Source organism: Schistocerca piceifrons, chromosome 1 (genome assembly GCF_021461385.2).
Source record: "Schistocerca piceifrons isolate TAMUIC-IGC-003096 chromosome 1, iqSchPice1.1, whole genome shotgun sequence".
NCBI classification, from domain to species: domain Eukaryota; kingdom Metazoa; phylum Arthropoda; class Insecta; order Orthoptera; family Acrididae; genus Schistocerca; species Schistocerca piceifrons.
Window position 1 is genome coordinate 686,109,264 of NC_060138.1, and position 21,867 is coordinate 686,131,130.

Consider the following 21,867-nt stretch of genomic DNA (forward strand, 5'->3'; position numbering starts at 1 on the left):
TCTATTTTACCCTGTGATTGTTGTTTGGTATCTTCTTTTTTTTAAAAAAAAAATTCATAATTTAAATGGTGACTTATTTCAATTTTTACCTAATTATTCATAAATGCTAAAATAAAACAGTGTCAGACGATCTTTTGTATTTCACCTCACAATGTGTTTAGAGAGTTTACACTCTCATCTTCAGGCGGTACAATGGTATTAAGCTAAATTTTTGCTAGCTGGATGCAGCCAGTATAAAAAACAATCTGTTCCAGTGCACAGAACCCTATAGTTTGTCATAAATGTAAATCTTTAACTGGATTTGTCTCATGGAACACACATCAATAACATACTTCATCTACATCTACATGCAATACACTGTACAGCATGTGATGGAGGGAACCCCCATACCACTACTAGTCATTTCCTTTCCTGTTCCACTTGCAAATAGTGCAAAGGAAAAGCGACTGTTTATATGCTTCCATATGAGCTCTAATTTCTTGTACCTTATCTTAGTGGTCCTTATGTGCAGTGTATGTTGGAAGCAGTAGCATCATTTTGCAATCAGCTCCAAATGCCGCATCTCTAAATTTTCTCAATAGCATTCTTCAAAAGAATGTTTCCGTCATGTCAAGGATTCCCATTTGAGAGCCTGAAGCAAGTCCGTAAAACTTGGTCAAACCTAACAGCAACAAATCTAGCAGCCCACCTCTGAATTGCTTTGATGTCTTCCTTTAGTCCGATCTGGTTCAGATCTCGAACACTCGCGCAAATTAAAGATGAATATTTTATGTTATTGGTTTATGTCTATGAGACAAATTACTGGAACAGATTGAAAAGGAAACCAAAACAAACAACTGGCTGCATGCAGGTAGCACAAATGTAACTTTACATCAGTGTGCCACCTGAAGATGAGAGTGTAAACTCTCAAAATATGTTGGGGAATGAAAGAATGAGTGACTGATACAGATAATTTTTATTTCGTCTTTTATTATTATCATAAAAAGTCACAGTTCCTTACATCAGTCCAACATGGACAATGTAAGGCCAACTGTCCATGATGAGATGAATGTTACTTCTAGTAATAAATTCACTGTAAGAGATTTTGTGTGATTTAGTTCTATTGTTAATACTCTCAAATAACTATTGTTCTTTTAATACATCCTACATAATTTGTCTTCATATTTTTACAGGCTTCAGCGTGAAAAATCTGAAGAAACTGAAGAAAATTGGGACAACAGTTTAATTACGTATCATCAACTAGCTTTACCCTTTGACAGTATTATATTTGTAGATTCTGATGAGAAGCTGCAACTTTTTATTGAATCTGTAAAGAAAAATCATGTGAGTCAAATAATTTAGAAAATGTTTACCCACTTTCACTGTTTTCCTTTAGAATATAAACATTGGAAATATGTGCCATATATTAGTTAGTGTTGATGAGCATCTGATAGTAGTCATGAGCATATTGTAATTGTTCATAGCTTCATGAAATGATGTCAGCTGTATTCATGTGTGAAATCTTGTTGAAACTGACATCTCTTCAATAGAGAGAGTTTTATGTTTTGTTTTAGTTAAGGGGGACTTCCTCTGAATAGCGTCAGCAGAACATGTTTAATGATTATTCAAGGTATGGCTTTAAAGTAACAGAACTATTGCTGTAAAACATTTTATCACAAAAACATGCTTATTTAGTTATTGAGTGTGAGACTCAATATATTTCCGTCCTATCCCTACAACACACAATTTGAAATTTCCATTGATGGAAACAGTGCTGGAAGTCTTCCCCTGTGAGCTCCTTGATGTCGTGTGCCACATTTTCTTTTACTGCTTCAATGGACTGAAATCTTTTCCCTTGTAATGCAGAGTTGATCTTGGGGAATAAATAAGACACAAACAGTGCTAAATCTGATGAATAAAGTGGGTGTTTTAATACTGGGATGCTGCACCTTGTGAGAAACCTCTTAACAGACAATGCTGTATGAGCCAGTGCATTGTCTTGATGGTGAAACCATGACTTATTCTCCCACAATTCAAGTCTGTCTGTCTGTCTCTCTCTCTCTCTCTCTCTCTCTCTCTCTCTCTCTCTCTCTCTCTTGACACCCCCACCCCACCCCCACCCCCCTCCTCACACTGTGTGGAGCAAGAATTTAAAGGTAGTAATGTTGATTAATAGTTTGTCTTTCAGGAACCCAGTGAAGATATCCAGTTTCAAAAATATCGAAAAAACAATCGTCATTGCTTTTAATTGTGATTTGCTCATTCAAGATTATTCTCCTCTCGGTGAAGCTGAGCCCTTCCAATGCATGGATTGGCACTTAGTTCCTGGATCATAAGTGAAAGCCTAAGATTCATTACATGTTATCACTCTTCCTAAGAAATTGGGATCACTTTCAATGGTATCCATATTGTCAGTATAAACATATCATGAGCTTCTTTTTGTTCAGTCGTGAGATTTTTCGGCACCAGTTTCACACAAACTTCTCTCCTGTTAAACTGGTTATGTAAAATTTACTTTAACACATTCTTTGTAAATTCATGCAGTTTCAGCAATCATTCGAATATTCAACATATTCAACAAGTGGTAAGAGAGAATCAGATTACCTACTTTTTCAATACTTACATTTGCTTTTGATGTTGAAGGCCATTACAGGCATGAATTGCCTTCAGCATCTTCTCAGCCATCTTGGGAATGTGTGAATCACTCAAAAACTCATGATAAACTGTCTTTGCAGTACACTTATTTTAGTAAAAGATAGGTTTTAGTAGCAGTTTTCCCATGTTTCGTATGAAACTTCACAACAGTTTGTTGCTCTGTTATTACACTTATCATTTTCCTGGCAAGACAAAATAACATCTTTTACACACAAATGAAGGGTGTGGCCATACTGTTTTGTCTACAGACACCAGAGATGTGTCATTTGACTGAGAAAGCTTCATGCTTCACAGCTATTGGTTTTTCATCTTTGTGCATGCGTACTTACTATGTGACAGCATCAGTGTCATTATTTTATAGCCACACCTCATATGATCACATGTCAGTGCTTTCTAAAATACAAACTGTGAAGGAACAAAGCATTAATTATGTTAGGGTACTATACATTATTTACATTATCATCATCATCATCATCATCTAGCATTATGTAACATACGGAAAAAGTGCACAGCTGATCTAGATGTTTAAATTTGACGGCCAGGTACCATCATTTACCGTCACTTCATCTCTGTCTTGCTAATCACCGTTAAATGCATGGAAGGGACAGTTCTCCAAATATTCTCTTATTGTCTGTTCCTCTGCACCACAGTCACATACATTTTTACTGTAACCTTTCTTCTTTAAGGTGTGGACAAATCTCCCTTGCCCTGTTTGGATGGAATTGAGTCCTGCCCATTCACAGTGGAGAACACCAGACCCTGCAAACTTGTTCACTACATTTTAAATTAGGTCTGTGTGGTGGGGTGAATGTTCATTCCATAGTTCTTTCCATTTCTTGGTGACATTGAAAATGTCTTGGACTTGAAGAACACACCAAGGTGATTTTCATGACTTCATGTGTATAGTTGGTGGTCTCTGGAATGCACAGTTTGACTATGTTCTTAAAAAAATTCTGTCTTCTTAAGAATTTGTGATTTGACAGCTTTTCTTTGAGATCTCGAGAAGCAATACTGCACGAAACAGGTAACCACTAAATGGAAATTGATTTTACAGTGCTAATAATCATCCTCAGGCTCATTCAGGCATATTTTATTTGCATGTGTGCCACGTTCTCTTACAGGACTACAGTTTGCCATTTGAAAACACGAATGAAATTGCAGCATTGCATAGATCATCTGCCTTTGGTCCCCAATTGTTTTCAGTCATTTTGTGGAGAAGATTTACTCTTAATCCAAACTTCTATTACAGGTTCATGCAGTACTGCTTAAATAACAGTGTCTGTCTGAGAGGATGACACACGGGTATTTAGGGAAGTAGTTATGGGAAACTTTCATCACATCAAATAGTACCTCTAGCTTACACTGTGCCTCTTTATTATGTTGGTGCAATGTTACAACCTCGGTTTGCTTGTGTCTGGCTAGAATCACCATTTATAAAAGTACTCATTCAATATAGTAAAGCCACTTGAGAGCTGTAGACATAAAAATGAAATGGAATAGAGCAGAGTCTCATCCTAGAAACAGACCATTGTTCAGGGTCTTCTATCTGCTGGCTTTTCCATTCAGAAATACTGAAAAACATTGATCAGAGAGTGGTTTGTTGAATAAAGGTGCTACCTTCAAACTTGGAATTACATCAACAAACTTGAGCCTCAGATCTTCTCTCCATACGATCCAGCTGCTCTCAAAACCACAAAAGCTGCAACCAATTTGAGGCCTCTCTGAAATCCAGGTTCCATCACTGTTGTGTCAGCTTGATTGAAGCAGTCTTTTTCTTTTTTTTCCCTAAACCGCCCTATGCAACAAAGATTGTTTTATTAATGGCTTCTTTGATGCTATTGAGAATAACCTCCCTGGTAATTTATGTGCCGTCCTCATTAAAGGAAGAGCCCAGTAGTTAGCAGCCTCTGTTCCTCTTTTACCTGGTTCCAAAGCTGTAATTCCATTACCTTTCTGAAAGTTTCTGGGAAGTTTTGCAGTTCACGTGATTTCGCCAAATAATGTTAGGAGCCATTGTTTTTCTGTAGGCTTACAGTTTTGAATAACTTCAAATACACTCCACAAAATCTAGCAGTGTTCTTACTCTTCAGTATGCTCAGAGCTGTTGTGAGTTCTTACATGTGAAATTCATGTTCTTAGTGACATGTACGTTGTAAATGGTATCTCTCTGCATATAGTAGTTTAGTCACAGTTTGTTTAAATTCTATACATAATGAAGTCTTTGAAACTTTTATTAGTCTTGCAGCAAATACATTAGCATTTACTTCTACATTTCTTCTCGGTCGTTTTCATGCAGATGTGTATGGACATCAAAATCCACATGGCATAAACTTTTTTGCCTCAGCTTTTAGAGGACCCACAATTCTATTGCTAATGAGGTTTGTAGGGATACAGACACTCCACAAGAGCAAGAGGAAACCGTGTTCAAAACCCCTTCAGAATTTTTTGAATTAGCTCTTGTGAGAGTTCCTGTAGACACTTCTGGTTTTCGTTCTGATGCCGCAACTCTTCCTTTCCTATATCTTTACTACTTTTTATCTATAGAATTGATGAACTATTGGTTTTGCCAATTAACAACTTTTTAATAACTGTGGAAGTATTACAGGCATCGGGTCCCACCTAATGTGTCACTCGCCTATACATTACACATGAACCTTACAAGACTCGATCGATCTGTTTACAAAGAGAAAACAGAATATCTCTTCCTCTGACATTGTCCAACAGTGACCTAGGAAGCTCGACGCCCTCTTGGCCCAGGCTCTTCCATGGCTCGCGGTTGTTTGCAGCATTCGTTTTATTCCTTGCCAACTTGCCGCTACGTCGAACTTTCGTGGTGATCGTTGGGCAATGTCTTCCATGTTATCTGTAACATAAATAAACTTTCTTCCCACAGTATTTCTGAAAATCCAAAAACAAACTTAAATAACATAATAATAATAATAATAATAATAATAATAATAATAACTGTTCTTACAATTATTCGCATAAGTCTAGGTCGATTTAATGAGGGGTGGGACAGGCCTAAGCCTTGTGACACCACAATCTCATGAGTCACAAAGGCTTGTACGACATAGACCACATGAAATGCAGCCATTCCTGACTTCAAGAAGCTAAGAAGAGAAGAAGAGTCTTAAGGCTGATGAGGTTTCTCCATTAGGAAAAAGGATAAGTAGAAAATGCGTAGAGACTAGTCAAAAAAGTTAGTGGCAGTGAAGAACTTACTGGGAATAGAAGCACAAATGAGAGAAGCTGGTGGCACTAAACAAAAAGGGAATTTTCTGAGCACATTACTTTGTGTGTGATCATGGAGTTTTAGGAAATTTTGTAATGCTCAATCTATAGCTCTACAGATTGTTTTTTAAATTTGTTATTTTTTCCTCCTGTTGAGTGGTGTATGATTGTACTGTGGAAACTTGCAAGTTGCTAGAATGCCTTACCTGCAGGGGAAGAGAGGCTAAGAATGGATTCTCCTGCAAGGTATGTTTACTATCCATTGTTTTGAATCAGTTGACAAACCATTATCCATATGGAAACTAAATACTCTTTGAAAATTTTCAGCTGCGAATATGACAGAACATTACACTAATGCTACACTTTTGCCAAACATTGTTACAGGCGGAAGGGAATGGTGCTCTGATTATTATGCAGAAACCCAACAACAGTTGAGCCAAAAGATGATTGCTTCATCACATGACTAAAGAAAGCATAATTGGAGGATCAAAATGAAAACAATTTATCTTTCCTTTCCTTTCCTTTCCTTTTTCCTTTCCTTTCCTTTCCTTTCCTTTCCTTTCCTTTTCTAGATGAAAGGGACATATTTCATGAATGTATTCCCAAAGGCACCACAGCCAAACAACATTACTACATCAACAATGTAGGAAAAGACAGATTGCTACTTACTGCGAAGAAGACACATCAAGTTGTAGACAGTAAAGAGAGAGAGAGATACTCACAACATTCATACACAAACACAAACAAGCATACTTCACACACACACACGACCAGCATCTTGGGCCAGAATGCAGCATCACGTGGGATGCAAGCAGCAATCTAGAGGGAGGTGGAGAAGGGGGAGGGGGAAGGGATAGTAGTGAATGGGTGGGGAGAGAGGAACATGGTCTGGTGGAGTGTGCAGGGACTAGACCGACGACAGGTGCAGTGTTGGGTGGTTGTGGGGCAGGGAGGTGGGGCAAAATAAAAACAAGAAAGGAGAGCAGTTGGGAAAGATGGGTGGATGAGTTGGCAGAGGGCTCCAAATATACAGGGTGGGAGACAAGAATTGGGAGGAGACGATAAGGACAGAGGAGTTGAAAACTGTTGGGTCGAGGGTGTGGGGACAGTGTGTTACCTTAGTTTGAGGCCAGAATATTTATGGGAGCGGGGGACATGTGGTAAAGATAACTCCCATGTTACCTTAGGTTAAGGTCAGGATAATTATGGGAGCGGAAGATGTGTGGTGAAGATAGCTCCCATCTGTACAGTTCAGAAAAGCTGGTTGTGGAGGGAAGGATCCAGATGGCTATGGTAGTGAAGCAGCCACCGAAATCAAGTGTGTTATGTTCAGCTGCTTGTTGTGCCACAGTGTGGTGTACTTCATTCTTGACCACAGTTTGGGGGTGGCTATTCATCTTGGTGGACACCTGATTGGTTGCCATACCAATATAAAAAGCTGTGCAGTGATTGCAACAGAGCTGGTAAATGACGTGGCAGCTTTGACAAGTGGCATGGCCCCTGATGAGGTAGGATAAACCTCTGACAGGACTGACATAGGAAGTGCTGGGTGGGTGGATTGGACAGGTTTTGCGCCTGGATGTTCTACAGGGCTATGATTCTTGTGACAATGGGTTGGGATTGGGAATGGTGTAGGGATGGACTAGGATGTTGTGGAGGTTGGGTGGGTGATGAAACACCACTTTAGGATGGATGGGAAGTATCTAAGGTAGGATGTCCCTCATTTCAGGGCACAAGGATGGGTAATCAAAGCCCTGGCGAAGGATGTGGTTCAGTTTTTCCAGTCCAGGATGGTACTGGATGATGAAGGGGGCACTCCTTTGTGGCTGGTTATTGGAGGTGGTGGGAGGATTGGGATTGTGAGGGGGAAATGGCACATGAGATCTGTTTATCTGTTTGTGGACTAGATCTGGGGAGGGAGGGATAGTGCCTGTCTGTGAAGGCCTTGGTGAGGCCCTCAACATACTGAGTAATTGAGTTTTTGTCACTGCAGATATACTGGCCGTGGGTAGCCAGGCTGTATGGGATGACAGCTGTCAAAATGCAGATACTGTTGGCAGTTGGTAGGTATAATGTTGGCAGAGATGCGGATCAGAGAGGAGGTGGTTACCATTTCAGAAGGGACACAGTGAGTTGAGGAGGACCACTTGAAGAGGATGGGAGAGAAGATGTTGAGATTGTGAAGGAACGAAGATACGATGTGTTGGCCCTGGCCCTGGGTGCAGATCATGAAGATTTCAGTGAACCTCAACCAGACTGGGGGTTTGGTGTTTTGTGAGGATTAGGTGGTTTCCTCTAGATGGTCCTTATAAAAGGTTAGCATAGGAGGGTGCCATGCAGGTGCCCATGACTGTGCCACAGTTTCAGATGAGAAGTAGTTGTGGGTTAGGATAAAGTTAGTAAGGTGTGTGAGGAGTGAGGTAGTGGGTTTGGAGTCTGAAGGATGTTGGGAAAGGTAGTGTTCAGTAATGGTAAGATCATTGGTGTGAGTGATATTGGTGTATAGGGAAGTGGTGTCAACAGTGACAAGTAGCGATCCATGAGGTGAAGGGGTGGGAATGGTGGAGAGTCTGTGAAGGAAGTGGTTGGTGTCTGATGTGGAAGGCTAGATTGTGGGCAGTTGGTTGGAAGAGTTGGTCAATGAGTGCCGAAATTCTTTCAGTGGGGGCTCAGTAATCAGCTACAATGGGGCATCCAGAATTGTTGGGTTTGTGGATTTTGGGGAGCATGTAGAAGATGGGTGTCCGGGGTGTCATAGGAGTGAGAAGGGAAATGGATTCAGGGGAGATGTTATGGGAAGGGCCTAAGGATTTAAGCAGGATTGGAGTTTCTGTTTGACTTCTGGGATGGGATCACTCTGAGAAAGTTTATAGGTGGAGGAGTCAGACAATTAACAGAGGCCTTGTGTCAGATAGTCACTGTGATTTATAACAACAGTAGTGGATCGTTTGTCTGCAGGTAGGATGATTAGGTCAGGCTGTGTATGGCTGTTCTTTCTTCTACTGAAAGGTTGGTGTTCTGGTGAAGGAACCTGGGCAAGGACGGTGAGGCTAAGTTGGAGGTAAGGAATTCCTGGAAGGTGACCAGTGAGTGGTTAGTTGTGAGTACAGGGGCAGATCACAGTTGGATGATGGTATGAATTAGAAGAGGCAGGGTTCAATGTTGGAACTAGGGTGATGAGTTTCCCTTACTTTACATCTATGGTCACACATTTTTGTTATCAGACAATTGGTTTTGGTCTATAATGACCATCTTCAGATCTGTTTTATAAAAACTTCTCCTAATATACTGGAGGACATGTTTTTATAAAATAGGTCTGAAGATGGTCATTACAGACTGAAACCGGTAGTCTGATGACAAAAATTTGTGACCCTAAACATGAAGTAAAGGAAATTTATTCTAGCAGATTAAAACTGTGTGCCGGACCAAGACTCAAACTCGGGACCTTCGCCCGCGAAAGGCAAAGGTCCCGAGTTCGAGTCTCGGTCCGGCACACAGTTTTAATCTTCCAGGAAGTTTCATATCAGCGCACACACTGCTGTAGAGTGAAAATTTCATTCTAGAAATTTATTCTATATTCAGGTCACTGTTCAATTTGTGACCATGTCGCAGCTTGTGGAATTAGGGTGATTTGAGGGATTGCTGGCATTCTCATCTCCCATCCTGTTTATTTGCAGCCCTCTGCCAGTGCATCTGCTTGTCTTTCCCTACTCTGCTCTTTCTTTGTTCCTTTTTCCCCCACCTCCCTGCCCCACAACCTCTTGACACTCCACCTGTCGGCAGTCTAGTCCCTGCGTACTCCACTGGACAATGTTTGTCTCTCTTCCCACCCATTCACTACTGTCCCTCCCCACTCCCACTCCCCCTGCCCCTGCCCCTGCCCCTGCCCCTGCCCCTGCCCCTGCCCCTGCCCCTGCCCCTGCCCCTGCCCCTCCCCTCCCTCTAGATTGCTGCTTGCATCCCACATGATGTTGCATTCCGGCCCGATATGCTGGGGTTGGCTGTGTGTGCATGAAGTGTGCTTGTGTGTGTGTGTCCCCTTACTGATGAAGGCTGTGGCTGAAAACTATACATGAGTGTCTTTTAATTGTGCCTGTCTGCAACTTGACATGTCTTCTTTATGGTAAGTAGCAATTTATCTTTTCCTACATTGTTACTACTAAAATAGGTGTCCCGACCTCAACAACACTTCTCATCACATAACTTGGGTAGTGGGGGATTTGTGGTCAAAACTGAAAGAATAACACTCTCTCTCTCTCTCTCTCTCTCTCTCTCTCTCTCTCTCTCTCTCTCTCTCTCTCTCCCCCTCCCCCTCTCCCCCCTCTTGCTCCATCTTCTCCTGCCACCCCCTCTCTCTAAATCATCACCTTCCCCCCCCCCCCCCCCTTTTCACCTTCTTCTTTTGCCTCCCTCTGTATCTCTCCATCTTCTTCTGCCTCCCTCTCTATCCCTCCATCTTCTTCTGCCTCCCTCTCTATCCCTCCATCTTCTTCTGCCCCCCCCCCCCCCTCTCCATCACCACTGTTTCTCCATCTCCTCTTGTCCCTCTTTCTGTCCATCTCCTTCATTCTGCTGTCAATTACCTCCCACCATCGACCATCTCCTGCTCCCTCTCTCTGTGACCTTGTGCCTTGTTTATCTCTCCCTCTCTGTGGCCTTGAGCCTCATTTGTTATTATTGCAAATTCAGATTGTGTAGTAGTATTCTAATCATAAGTCAGTAAGCTGTAAATACAATTTCCTGTTTAGCCTATATGTGTCCATACGGTCATTACAGTAACATGTAAATGTTAGATGTAAATCGGTCGAGTACTGTTTGAGAGTTTTCATGCAATGTTTCTCCATTTTATGTTTAAAAATGTGCATATTCAAAGGCAACATAATGTAAAATTTTTGAAGCAATTGGTGAAGATCTTTCGGAGATATGAGATTTTGAACAAACATACATTTACATTTTTGTTTATATGAATTATTAGTATTATTTCCAATTTTTTAATTCCATTCAACTACCTGTGTTATTCAGATGTTAAAATCATGAAATGTATGCTGATAAACACGTATGTAGTTATCATTTTTTATGAAAAATGTGCATCATTTTCTTTTTTTGTTGAAAACATATGCTTCATCTTATTTGTTGAATATAATTAATGCTTCACGTATTACAAACTTCTGTTTTCCTAAAGTTTGTAATGTATAATGGAAAAAGTTTTCTACTAGAAGCATTGGATCCATGAGATTATTTTTTGCTTTTAATATATAAGGGCAATTCTTGTGCACAATTTTATTAAAAATTTTCAGGTGCAATGCTGCAAAACTCTGTTTTGCTGATGGATGCTGAAATGCTACTACAGCTGCAGCTGTCACTTGCAAAATGTTCCTTTCCAACTATTATTGAATTTGCAGAAATCTTTTGTCCCCAAGCAGCTGTGGCCCACTTTGCAGAAAATTCTACGAGTATAAGTGCCGGGCCAGTGGCATGAAATCGTGGTTTTGGCAGCCATTGTCAGCTGCAAACTTTATAAATATACAAATATAGTAATTACTGTTGACTCTCTCCCTATAGAGCCACTCACTTCTACCATTTTCCCCGCAACTCATATGTGATTTCCGTACAAAATGATTATTACATAAGTTTTAATTATGTTACATTTGATGCATGGATTTGGATTGAAAAATGAAAGAAATCATTGAAATGAGACTCAAATCCATAGTCCAGCGATTACTACTCTTGAGCACTACCGATAAAGCCACAGGGCCTGTTGAAAATTGCTGTTCCTTTGTGTATTACGGTGGCTTGGAGAACTTCACTGTCAGTTTTCTTCAGAATTTTTGAGTCACATGGAATTGCTTTTGGGGATTGATATTTGAGTTCTGAACTTTACATACCATTATCATTAAAAAAGAAATAAAGTAATCCAATTGCCCTTTGCTCCCCCTGTCAGTGGCAGTACATGAGCAGTTTACCACTGCATGTGAATAAAGTTGGTCCAACACGCATCTACATTCATTCATTAAACTTCTCAGAACATTTCTAGAAGTTGTTTCCTGTGAGGTTGCAAAGGCATTCTGCCATTTTTGCTACCTTGAACACCACAAGAATGCAATCTGTAGTTAACTGCTAATCCACTGCAACCAAGTTGAGAGACTTTTTCAAATCTTGGTCCATGTTGTGACAGTGCCATGACATTTAACAGTGCCGCCACGACAGTACATGCAAACGGCAATAGAGGCGCTCCGCAACTCGGCTGAGCGCGGGAGCGCCACCTAGCTACGAACGGCGCCGTCCGCATGTCACGGCACGGCAGTCGAATAAGAGATACTGAGTTTGTTATCATGTAACCAGATATTGTTTCTAAGTGAGTGTGTTTGAATATCCACGCAATTATTGGTGATTAAAGGTTATAACACTTTTTGGCGGCGAGGAGAGGGATCCTTTCACTGCGTTGTGGATTTGTGTGTTCGTGACGGGGCAGACATGGAACAGCTTATGCAAGCACTCATTGAACAACAAACACAGCTGACGGCTGCTATTCAGGCACAACAAACACAGCTGACGGCTGCTATTCAGGCGTTGTCAACGTCGCTTACTCATCGTCTGTCTTCCTCTTCTCCGCCTCCATTCCCTCCTTACGACGAGGCCGCTGAAGACTTGGAGGATTATGAGAAACGTTTGCGACAACATTTCTTGGCTTTCGGCATTGTCGACGCTCCTATGTGTAAGTCGTTATTTCTATCTTGGATTGCCCCACGGATCTATCAGCTGCTATCTCAGTTAGCTCCTCTGCAGGAACCTGCCTCTCTGTCCTTCCAAGAAATGTGTGACTTATTGTCTAACTATTACCGAAAAAACACCCATGTCGTTGCCGCCCGTGTGGCGTTCTACTGGTGTCGTAAACAGCCCCATCAATCTTACTGGGCTTGGGCGGCGGAACTACATGGGCTGAGTAGGAAATGTCAGTTTGTCACGGACACTCATCATGAGTCTTATGCTGATTCAATGGTTAGGGATGCTATTCTACGGCTTGCTCCTGATAAAGAAGTTCGGCAACGTGCCCTACAACTGCCAAACCCGTCGTTATCAGAAGTTCTAAGCATTGCTCAATCCTTTGAAGTGTCTCACGCTGCTGGCGCGCAAATAGACGCGTGGTGTGATGTAGGCGCTGTACAGTCAACTTTCGACACGGACAATTTGCCTGTTTCACAGGAGAACGAAGATGTGGCGGCGGTTCACTCGCATAAACAACGTCGCGTTGGGCCGCAACGCTCGCAGCGAAAACAGCAACCACAGAAGCAGGTTCATTCCGCACTTCCTTCTTGTCCACGTTGTTTTGTACAGCATGACAGGGCCGTGTGTCCAAAACGTTGGGCCACGTGTAATTCATGTAGGAAAAAAGGCCACATTGCTTCTGTGTGTCAGTCCCCTAAAGTTCCTGTTGACGAGGACGAGGCATCGGACATGGATGTTAACTGTGTGCTTTCTCAAACAAATAAGTTGTTTGTTACTGTTCATGTTCTGGATAAAGACATTCGCATGCAAGTGGACACTGGCTGTGCAGTAACTCTCATTAATTCTCGCACGTATTTGGAGTTGGGGCTCCCCTCGCTTGTCTCCAGTTACGCGAAATCTGAGAACTTATAATAAACAGAAAATTCCTATCAATGGCCAGTTTGATGCTTCCACTGCCTACAAGTCTGTTGTTAGGCCCCTCACGTTTTATGTGGTGGATCATGCGGGCACTGAAAACCTGTTCGGTTATGATGCTTTCCAGTTGTTCGGGTTCTCCATTGATGATGATGTGCACCTCATATCTGAGGATATTCCATATCAACAGCTGGATGGATTGTGTTCTGAATTTTCGTCCGTGTTCTCTGCTGGTCTGGGTCGTGCCAAGGATTTTGAAGCCCACATTACTCTTAAACCTACAGATCGCCCTAAGTTTTTCCAGGCACGCCCTATTCCAGTTGCGTTGCGTGCACCTGTCAAGGTTGAGATAGACAGGTTAACAGCTTCAGGGATTCTCCTTCCTGTTACCTCCAGCGAATGGGCATCGCCAATCGTGGAGGTCTGCGATTGTGTGGTGATTTTAAAGCCACTGTCAACGCTCAGAGCCTCGTTGACACTTATCCTCTTCCCCGTCCTGAGGAGTTATTTACCAAGTTCGTTGGGGGCCTGTTCTTTTCCAAACTTGACTTATCGGAGGCGTACCATCAGTTGCCGTTGGATGCTTCTTCCAAGGAATTTCTCATCATCAACACTCCTTGTGGGTTGTATCAGTACCAGCGGTTACCATTTGGCGTCACTAGTGCGCCGGCCATTTTTCAGCGGTTTTTGAAACAGCTCACGGCTTCCGTTCCCAGCTGCATAAACTATCTGGATGACATGCATAAACTATCTGGATGACATTGTTGTCACGGGGGCCTCCACTGAGGAGCACCTTCGCAATTTGCGTTCACTGTTTCGGGTTTTGCATTCGGCTGGGTTGAGGTGCAATCTGGACAAGTCACAGTTCTTCCAACCGTCCATTGTGTATCTTGGTTTCCACTTGTCCCATGAGGGTATACGTCCTCTACGTCAGCATGTTGCGGCCATTAACGCTCTACCCCGGCCGTCTACGGTCAAAGAACTTCAGGCGTTTCTAGGCAAGATTGGTTATTACCACAAATTCATTCCATCCGCGGTGGCAGTAGCTCATCCTCTGCTTCAGCTGTTACGCAAAAACGTCCCTTTCTGTTGGTCCGACAAGTGTGAGCAGGCTTTTGTCCGCCTGAAGGCTCATTTGCAGTCGGCGCCTTGTCTTGCCACATTCCATCCGGGTCAGCACTTGGTTCTGGCGACTGACGCGTCACAGTATGGCCTAGGGGCTGTTCTCACCCATCGGTATGAGGATGGGTCGGAACGACCCATCGCCTATGCTTCCAAGACCCTTACCGATGCGCAACGGCGTTACTCTCATCTCGTCCAGGAGGCACGTTCCACGCACGAGCTTCCGTCCTGGACATTTTTGACCATACTGTTGCGTCTCTCTGCGGGAGCTTCTCGGGGCCTCACAAGAGGCCATGGATGTCTTCGCACTGTCCATGTCTCCAAGGAAGTGAGTGTTTTTTTTTTTTTCAAGGGGGGGAAAAGTTTTGTGACAGTGCCACGACATTTAACAGTGCCGCCACGACAGTACGCGCAAACGGCGATAGAGGCGCTCCGCAACTCGGCTGAGCGCGGAAGCGCCACCTAGCTACGAACAGCGCCGGCCGCATGTCACGGCACGGCAGTCGAATAAGAGATACTGAGTTGTCATCATGTAACCAGATATTGTTTCTAAGTGAGTGTGTTTGAATATCCACGCAATTATTGGTGATTAAAGGTTATAACAGTCCAGAGTAAGGCAGCAGTTCAAGGTGTAAAAATAATTATTCACTAAATTGCCATGGCTGATAGTTTAGTACTGTAAACAGTGTTGTTTCATTTTGTCACAGTAATTTCTTTTAAAGTATAGTAACTAGATTGTGGCTCATTATACATCTACGGATTTGGTGTGATTTCTTATAATATGTTCAAAATATTTTCTTGAGTATTAGCAAAATTTGTTACAAGTGTTAGCAGACATTGTATGTATGTAAGCGAATTTTATGTTCAATATTAACTACAACTTGTGTTGCCTTAAATGTTATAATATATAATGAACTCTGATTACAGAATATGCATAGAATTGGAATTGACTGTGAATGGAAACCCCGCTTTGGCACAAAGCAGCTCACATTGGCCCTGATGCAAATAGCTACTTCCGAAAATGTATATATTTTGGATGTAATAAGGATTGGATTGCATTACAAGGAATTGTGGGAAGAGCTTGGACGAATCCTTTTTTCAGATGAAAGCATCATGAAATTGGGTAACTGAATTTAACTGTAAGAGAATAAACATATTATGCACAAACTTTTTCTGTTTTTATATATATATATATATATATATATATATATATATATATATATATATATATATATATATATATATATATATAGGCCTATGTAAGGTGTGTGTGTGTGTGTGTGTGTGTGTGTGCGCGCGCGCGCATATTGAAAGTAACAGTTCCAAAGTCACAATGAACTCTGATGTATATTGGTCTACTTTGGGCAGTAATTGAGGCTAGAATTGTCTTTGTTGTTTTAAAGCTATCAACAGGCATCTGCCTGCTACAGTTGGTATGAACACATTGCACTTATTCTGCAGTGATTAAATTCAGCTTGTTTTGTAAAGTAATATTTACTTTTTTCAGTTCTTGCTATAAGTGTTTCATTATAATGTTGTCTGTGTGATTTGCTCAGAGTTTTAACTTTGTGCAAAACTCAAGACTTTCTTAATTGCTGTTAAAAACTTCAAGAATCAATAATATTACTTTGAGATGAAAGGCTAATGTGGAGGTGTGTCACATTTGCTATAACTTTCTATTAGGATGAGACCATTTCTTACAACCTTGAGAAACAGTTTACACGATATAGCATCTGTATCAACAATATTCAGTGAATTAAGATGATTTTGCATGATCTAATTTACAGTTCATGTGTAAATAAAGAAATTTGGAAAACAAACTTTAAAATAGGGAAACTGTGTTCACAATACGTCAAATGTGATATACTGGGTATACACAAGCGGCATTGAAATCTGCACGCAGAGCATGAAGTCCATTGAAACTGTGACGGAAAAGGCTTGTTTGTGGTTGTGTCCATGACATAATTAATGAAAAACTTTCAAGGAAGAGAACAATCTATCAGCTTCCTGTACATCCTGCTGACAGCAGTGAGGAAAGTAAATCGAACAAGAAAGAAGACCGAAAAGACAACACAACTGGTGATCCTAATTTAAACTGAAGAGATGTTGTTGTTGTTGTTGTTGTTGTCGTCTTCAGTCCCGAGACTGGTTTGATGCAGCTCTCCATGCTACTCTATCCTGTGCAAGCTTCTTCATCTCCCAGTACCTACAGCAACCTACATCCTTCTGAATCTGCTTAGTGTATTCATCTCTTGGTCTCCCTCTACGATTTTTACCCTCCATGCTGCCCTCCAATGTTAAATTTGTGATCCCTTGATGCCTCAGAACATGTCCTACCAACTGATCCCTTCTTCTTGTCAAGTTGTGCCACAAATCCCTCTTCTCCCCAATTCCATTCAATGCCTCCTCATTAGTTACGTGATCTACCCATCTAATATTCAACATTCTTCTGTAGCACCACATTTCAAAACCTTCTATTCCCTTCTTGTCCAAACGATTTATCGGCCATGTTTCACTTCCATACATGGCTACACTCCATACAAATACTTTCAGAAACGACTTCCTGACACTTAAATCTATACTCGATGTTAACAAATATCTCTTCTTCAGAAACGCTTTCCTTGCCATTGCCAGTCTACATTTTATATCCTCTCTACTTCGACCATCATCAGTTATTCTGCTCCCCAAATAGCAAAACTCCTTTACTACTTTAAGTGTCTCATTTCCTAATCTAATTCCCTCAGCATCACCCGACTTAATTCGACTACATTCCATTATCCTCGTTTTGCTTTTGTTGATGTTTATCTTACATCCTCCTTTCAAAACACTGTCCATTCCGTTCAAATGCTCTTCCCAGTCCTTTGCTGTCTCTGACAGAATTACAATGTCATCGGCAAACCTCAAAATTTTTATTTCTTCTCCATGGATTTTAATACCTACTCCGAATTTTTCTTTTGTTTCCTTTACTGCTTGCTCAATATACAGATTGAATAACATCGGGGAGAGGCTACAATCCTCTCTCATTCCCTTCCCAACCACTGCTTCCCTTTGATGTCCCTCGACTCTTATAACTGCCATCTGGTTACTGTACAAATTGTAAATAGCCTTTCGCTCCCTGTATTTTACCCCTGCCATCTTTAGAATTTGAAAGAGAGTATTCCAGTCAACATTGTCAAAAGCTTTCTCTAAGTCTACAAATGCTAGAAACGTAGGTTTGCCTTTCCTTAATCTAATTTCTATGATAAATCGTAGGGTCAGTATTGCCCCACGTGTTCCAACATTTCTACGGAATCCAAACTGATCTTCCCCGAGGTTGGCTTCTACCAGTTTTTCCATTCGTCTGTAAAGAATTCGCGTTAGTATTTTGCAGCAGTGACTTATTAAACTGATAGTTTGGTAATTTTCACATCCGTCAACACCTGCTTTCTTTGGGATTGGAATTATTATATTCTTCTTGAAGTCTGAGGGTATTTCGCCTGTCTCATACATCTTGCTCACCAGATGGTAGAGTTTTGTCAGGACTGGCTCTCCCAAGGCCGTCAGTAGTTCCAATGGAATGTTGTCTACTCCCGGGGCCTTGTTTCGACTCAGGTCTTTCAGTGCTCTGTCAAACTCTTCATGTAGTGTTGTGTCTCCCATTTCATCTTCATCTACATCCTCTTCAATTTCCATAATATTGTCCTCAAGTACATCACCCTTGTATAGACCCTCTATATACTACTTCCACCTTTCTGCTTTCCCTTTGCTTAGAACTGGGTTTCCATCTGAGCTCTTGATATTCATAAAAGTGGCTCTCTTTTCTCCAAAGGTCTCTTTAATTTTCCTGTAGGCAGTATCTATCTTCCCCACAGTGAGATAAGCCTCTACATCCTTACATTTGTCCTCTAGCCATCCCTGCTTGCCCATTTTGCACTTCCTGTCAATCTCATTTTTGAGACGTTTGTATTCCTTTTTGCCTGCTTCATATACTGCGTTTTTATATTTTCTCCTTTCATCAATTAAATTCAATATTTCTTCTGTTACCCAAGGATTTCTACTAGTCCTTGTCTTTTTAGCTACTTCATCCTCTGCCGCCTTCACTACTTCATACCTCAGAGCTACCCATTCTTCTTCTACTGTATTTCTTTCCCCCATTCCTGTCAATTGTTCCCTTATGCTCTCCCTGAAACTCTGTACAACCTCTGGTTTAATCAGTTTGTCCAGGTCCCATCTCCTTAAATTCCCACCTTTTTGAAGTTTCTTCAGTTTTAATCTACAGTTCATAACCAATAGATTGTGGCCAGAGTCGACATCTGCCCCTGGAAATGTCTTACAATTTAAAACCTGGTTCCTAAATATCTGTCTTACCATTATATAATCTATCTGATACCTTCTAGTATCTCCAGGATTCTTCCATGTATACAACCTTCTTTTATGATTCTTGAACCAAGTGTTAGCTATGATTAAGTTATGCTCTGTGCAAAATTCTACCAGGCGGCTTCCTCTTCAGTTTCTTACCCCCAATCCATATTCACCTACTACATTTCCTTCTCTCCCTTTTGCTACTGACGAATTCCAGTCACCCATGACTATTAAATGTTCGTCTCCCTTCACTGTCTGAATAATTTCTTTTATTTCATCATACATTTCGTCAATTTTTTCATCATCTGCAGACCCAATTGGCATGTAAACTTGTACTACTGTAGTAGGCATGGGCTTCGTGTCTATCTTGGCCACAATAATGCGTCCACTATGCTGTTTGTAGTAGCTTACCCGCACTCCTATTTTTTTATTCATTATTAAACCTACTCCTGCATTACCCCTATTTGACTTTGTGTTTATAACCCTGTAGTCACCTGACCAGAAGTCTTGTTCCTCCTGCCACCGAACGTCACTAATTCCCACAATATCTAACTTTAACCTATCCATTTCCCTTTTTAAATTTTCTAACCTACCTGCCCGATTAAGGGATCTGACATTCCACACTCCAAACCGTAGAACGCCACTTTTCTTTCTCCTGATTACGACATCCTCTTGAGTAGTCCCTGCCCGGAGATCCGAATGGGGGACTATTTTACCTCCAGAATGTTTTACCCAAGAGGACGCAATCATCATTTAACCATACATACTGCTAAAAAAATAAAATGCTTCATTGGTAGCACAAAAACTATATGGAACATTTTTAAAATTAGAGACAAACAAAAACAATGATACAACTGGAATAAGTCACAAAAAACAGTGTGACCGAGATATGAAAAATTTAAATCATTAACCATCAAATTCGATGGTTCTTTGATAACCAACATTTAAAAAAATCATTAAGCTGTGCAAAAATTACAGCTTTTAAGCAGCTAAAAGGTTTTTTTTAAATTCAAGTAATCAAGTCTGAGGAGTACCAAGTATCCAAGATGTTCAATGATTACCTCTTCACTGTGGCAGCAAACACTGCGGCTACCAGCAGAAATCTATTTCAAAAAGCTAAGGTGGGTACAATACTAATAACACTACCAAGTGGTAATTCTGACAGCTATTACTGCATTTCTAGGAGCTGATGACTCACAATATATTTCCTGGGAGACTGTAATATGCTGCAGTAAAAGCCACCAATAACAATGGAGATAAGCAAATCACCTCAAACACCATTTTTATTTCTCTTCTTTCAGTATTCTCAAAAGTTTATAAAAATATAGTTTACAATACAATACTAACTCACTGTTTTGAGCAGAAGTTATTGACTACTTTTCAGTTCACCTATTATAGAATATTAATCACAGAGAAGGCCTCGTAAATGAAGTCGTGGAGGACCTAAACACATGCCCCTCTTAAGGAACCACATGTTTGTCTGGCCTCTCAACAGATACCCCTCCGTTGTGGTTGCACCTACGGTACGGCCATCTGTATTGCTGAGGCATGCAAGCCTCCCCACCAACGGCAAGGTCCATGGTTCATGGGGGTAGATATGATGTTGTAAATATGACTCCCAAATACCAAGTTGTGAATACACCCAATCCAAAAATTTATCACCATAATGTGCAATCCCTGTGTAAAAAGATTGACAAAATTAACATACTGTTAACTGATGAACTAAATATATGTCAGTATTATGCATTTCTAAACACTGGCTTAACCCAGAATTAATTCAGAATATGAAAATAAATAAATTAATTTTGTCTTCCTACTACTGCAGGAAAAACACCAAGCAGGGTGGGGTGGCAAATTACGTAAAGGAAAATTGAGATTTTACTACGCTACCAGACTTAATTAGAACAAATGTTGAAAAGAATTTTTTGGAAATTGTAAACTTTTTTAAACAAAATGGAGTAATTGCTAAATAAAGTAAATGAAATGTATTGTGAGATAATAATCTGTGGCAACTTCAGTATTGATTTCCTCACAAATTGTCGAGACAGAGAGGCCATTTTAAACTTTGCAGCATCCTATGGATTAATGGCTGAAGTAAAATCTGTTCCCGAGGAAAAGAAACTTGTGAAACAACTTTAGGTCAATTTCTAGTCAAGAAAAGTTAACACAACACTCCATTAACAATTTTCAGTGCAGGGTTTAGTGACCCTCTCACTCAAATACTAAGCTTAAAAATAAAAGGCAGTATTATTAACAATTGCCTTTAAGAACCACATGTAGAAGATATAATCAGGATTTACAAAATTAAAGTTGTAAATGAAAAATTCAACACCTCCATTGATACATAAACACATGTCCTTCAAATTGCCTTCCCACTGAAAACTGTAAGTGTAAGGGAAAATTATAGAACAAACAGCTGGATCTTAAGAGGAATAAGGATTTCATGCTAGAGGAAAAGACTAATTCGTAAAACGTGCAAATCAAAAAATTCCTCACTTGAAAGACATGTATACTATCAAATATACTCCAAAATACTAAGAAAAGTAATGAGATCAGCAAAAATAATGCATAATGATGAATAAATTTATAATTCAGCTAATAAAGCGAAGGCTGTGCGGATTGTTATAAAAAAGAATCTGGTGAATACAGACCATCTTGCTAAAATATAACACTATCACAAAAAAAAAAAAGGAGGAACAAACCCCTTGAAAGTAGCAAACACATTTAACAATTTTTTTTCACAGGTGTTTGCTGATAATGTAATATGAACAAACATACATAAGAACACCCAAGCCAATGAGTATAAAATAAGTGCCTGTAGGTGGTCAATGTACATCAATTCTGTCTCAAAGATGAAGTAGCTAATGCAATAAAGGACTGAAACATTCCAACTCCACA

The 21,867-nt window shown here is 40.7% G+C and overlaps 1 protein-coding gene across 4 annotated transcripts in view; it reads left to right on the plus strand.

The window, feature by feature from the left end:
* Positions 1–21,867, plus strand: part of LOC124709528 (exonuclease mut-7 homolog) — a 232,064-nt gene that overhangs the window by 91,167 nt on the left and 119,030 nt on the right. For all 4 annotated transcript variants that reach the window (XM_047240847.1, XM_047240845.1, XM_047240848.1 and 1 more), the window contains 2 exons: positions 1,173–1,323; positions 15,556–15,751. In XM_047240847.1, the coding sequence (XP_047096803.1) occupies positions 1,173–1,323; positions 15,556–15,751 (347 nt within the window). The remainder of the gene's footprint in view (positions 1–1,172; positions 1,324–15,555; positions 15,752–21,867) is intronic.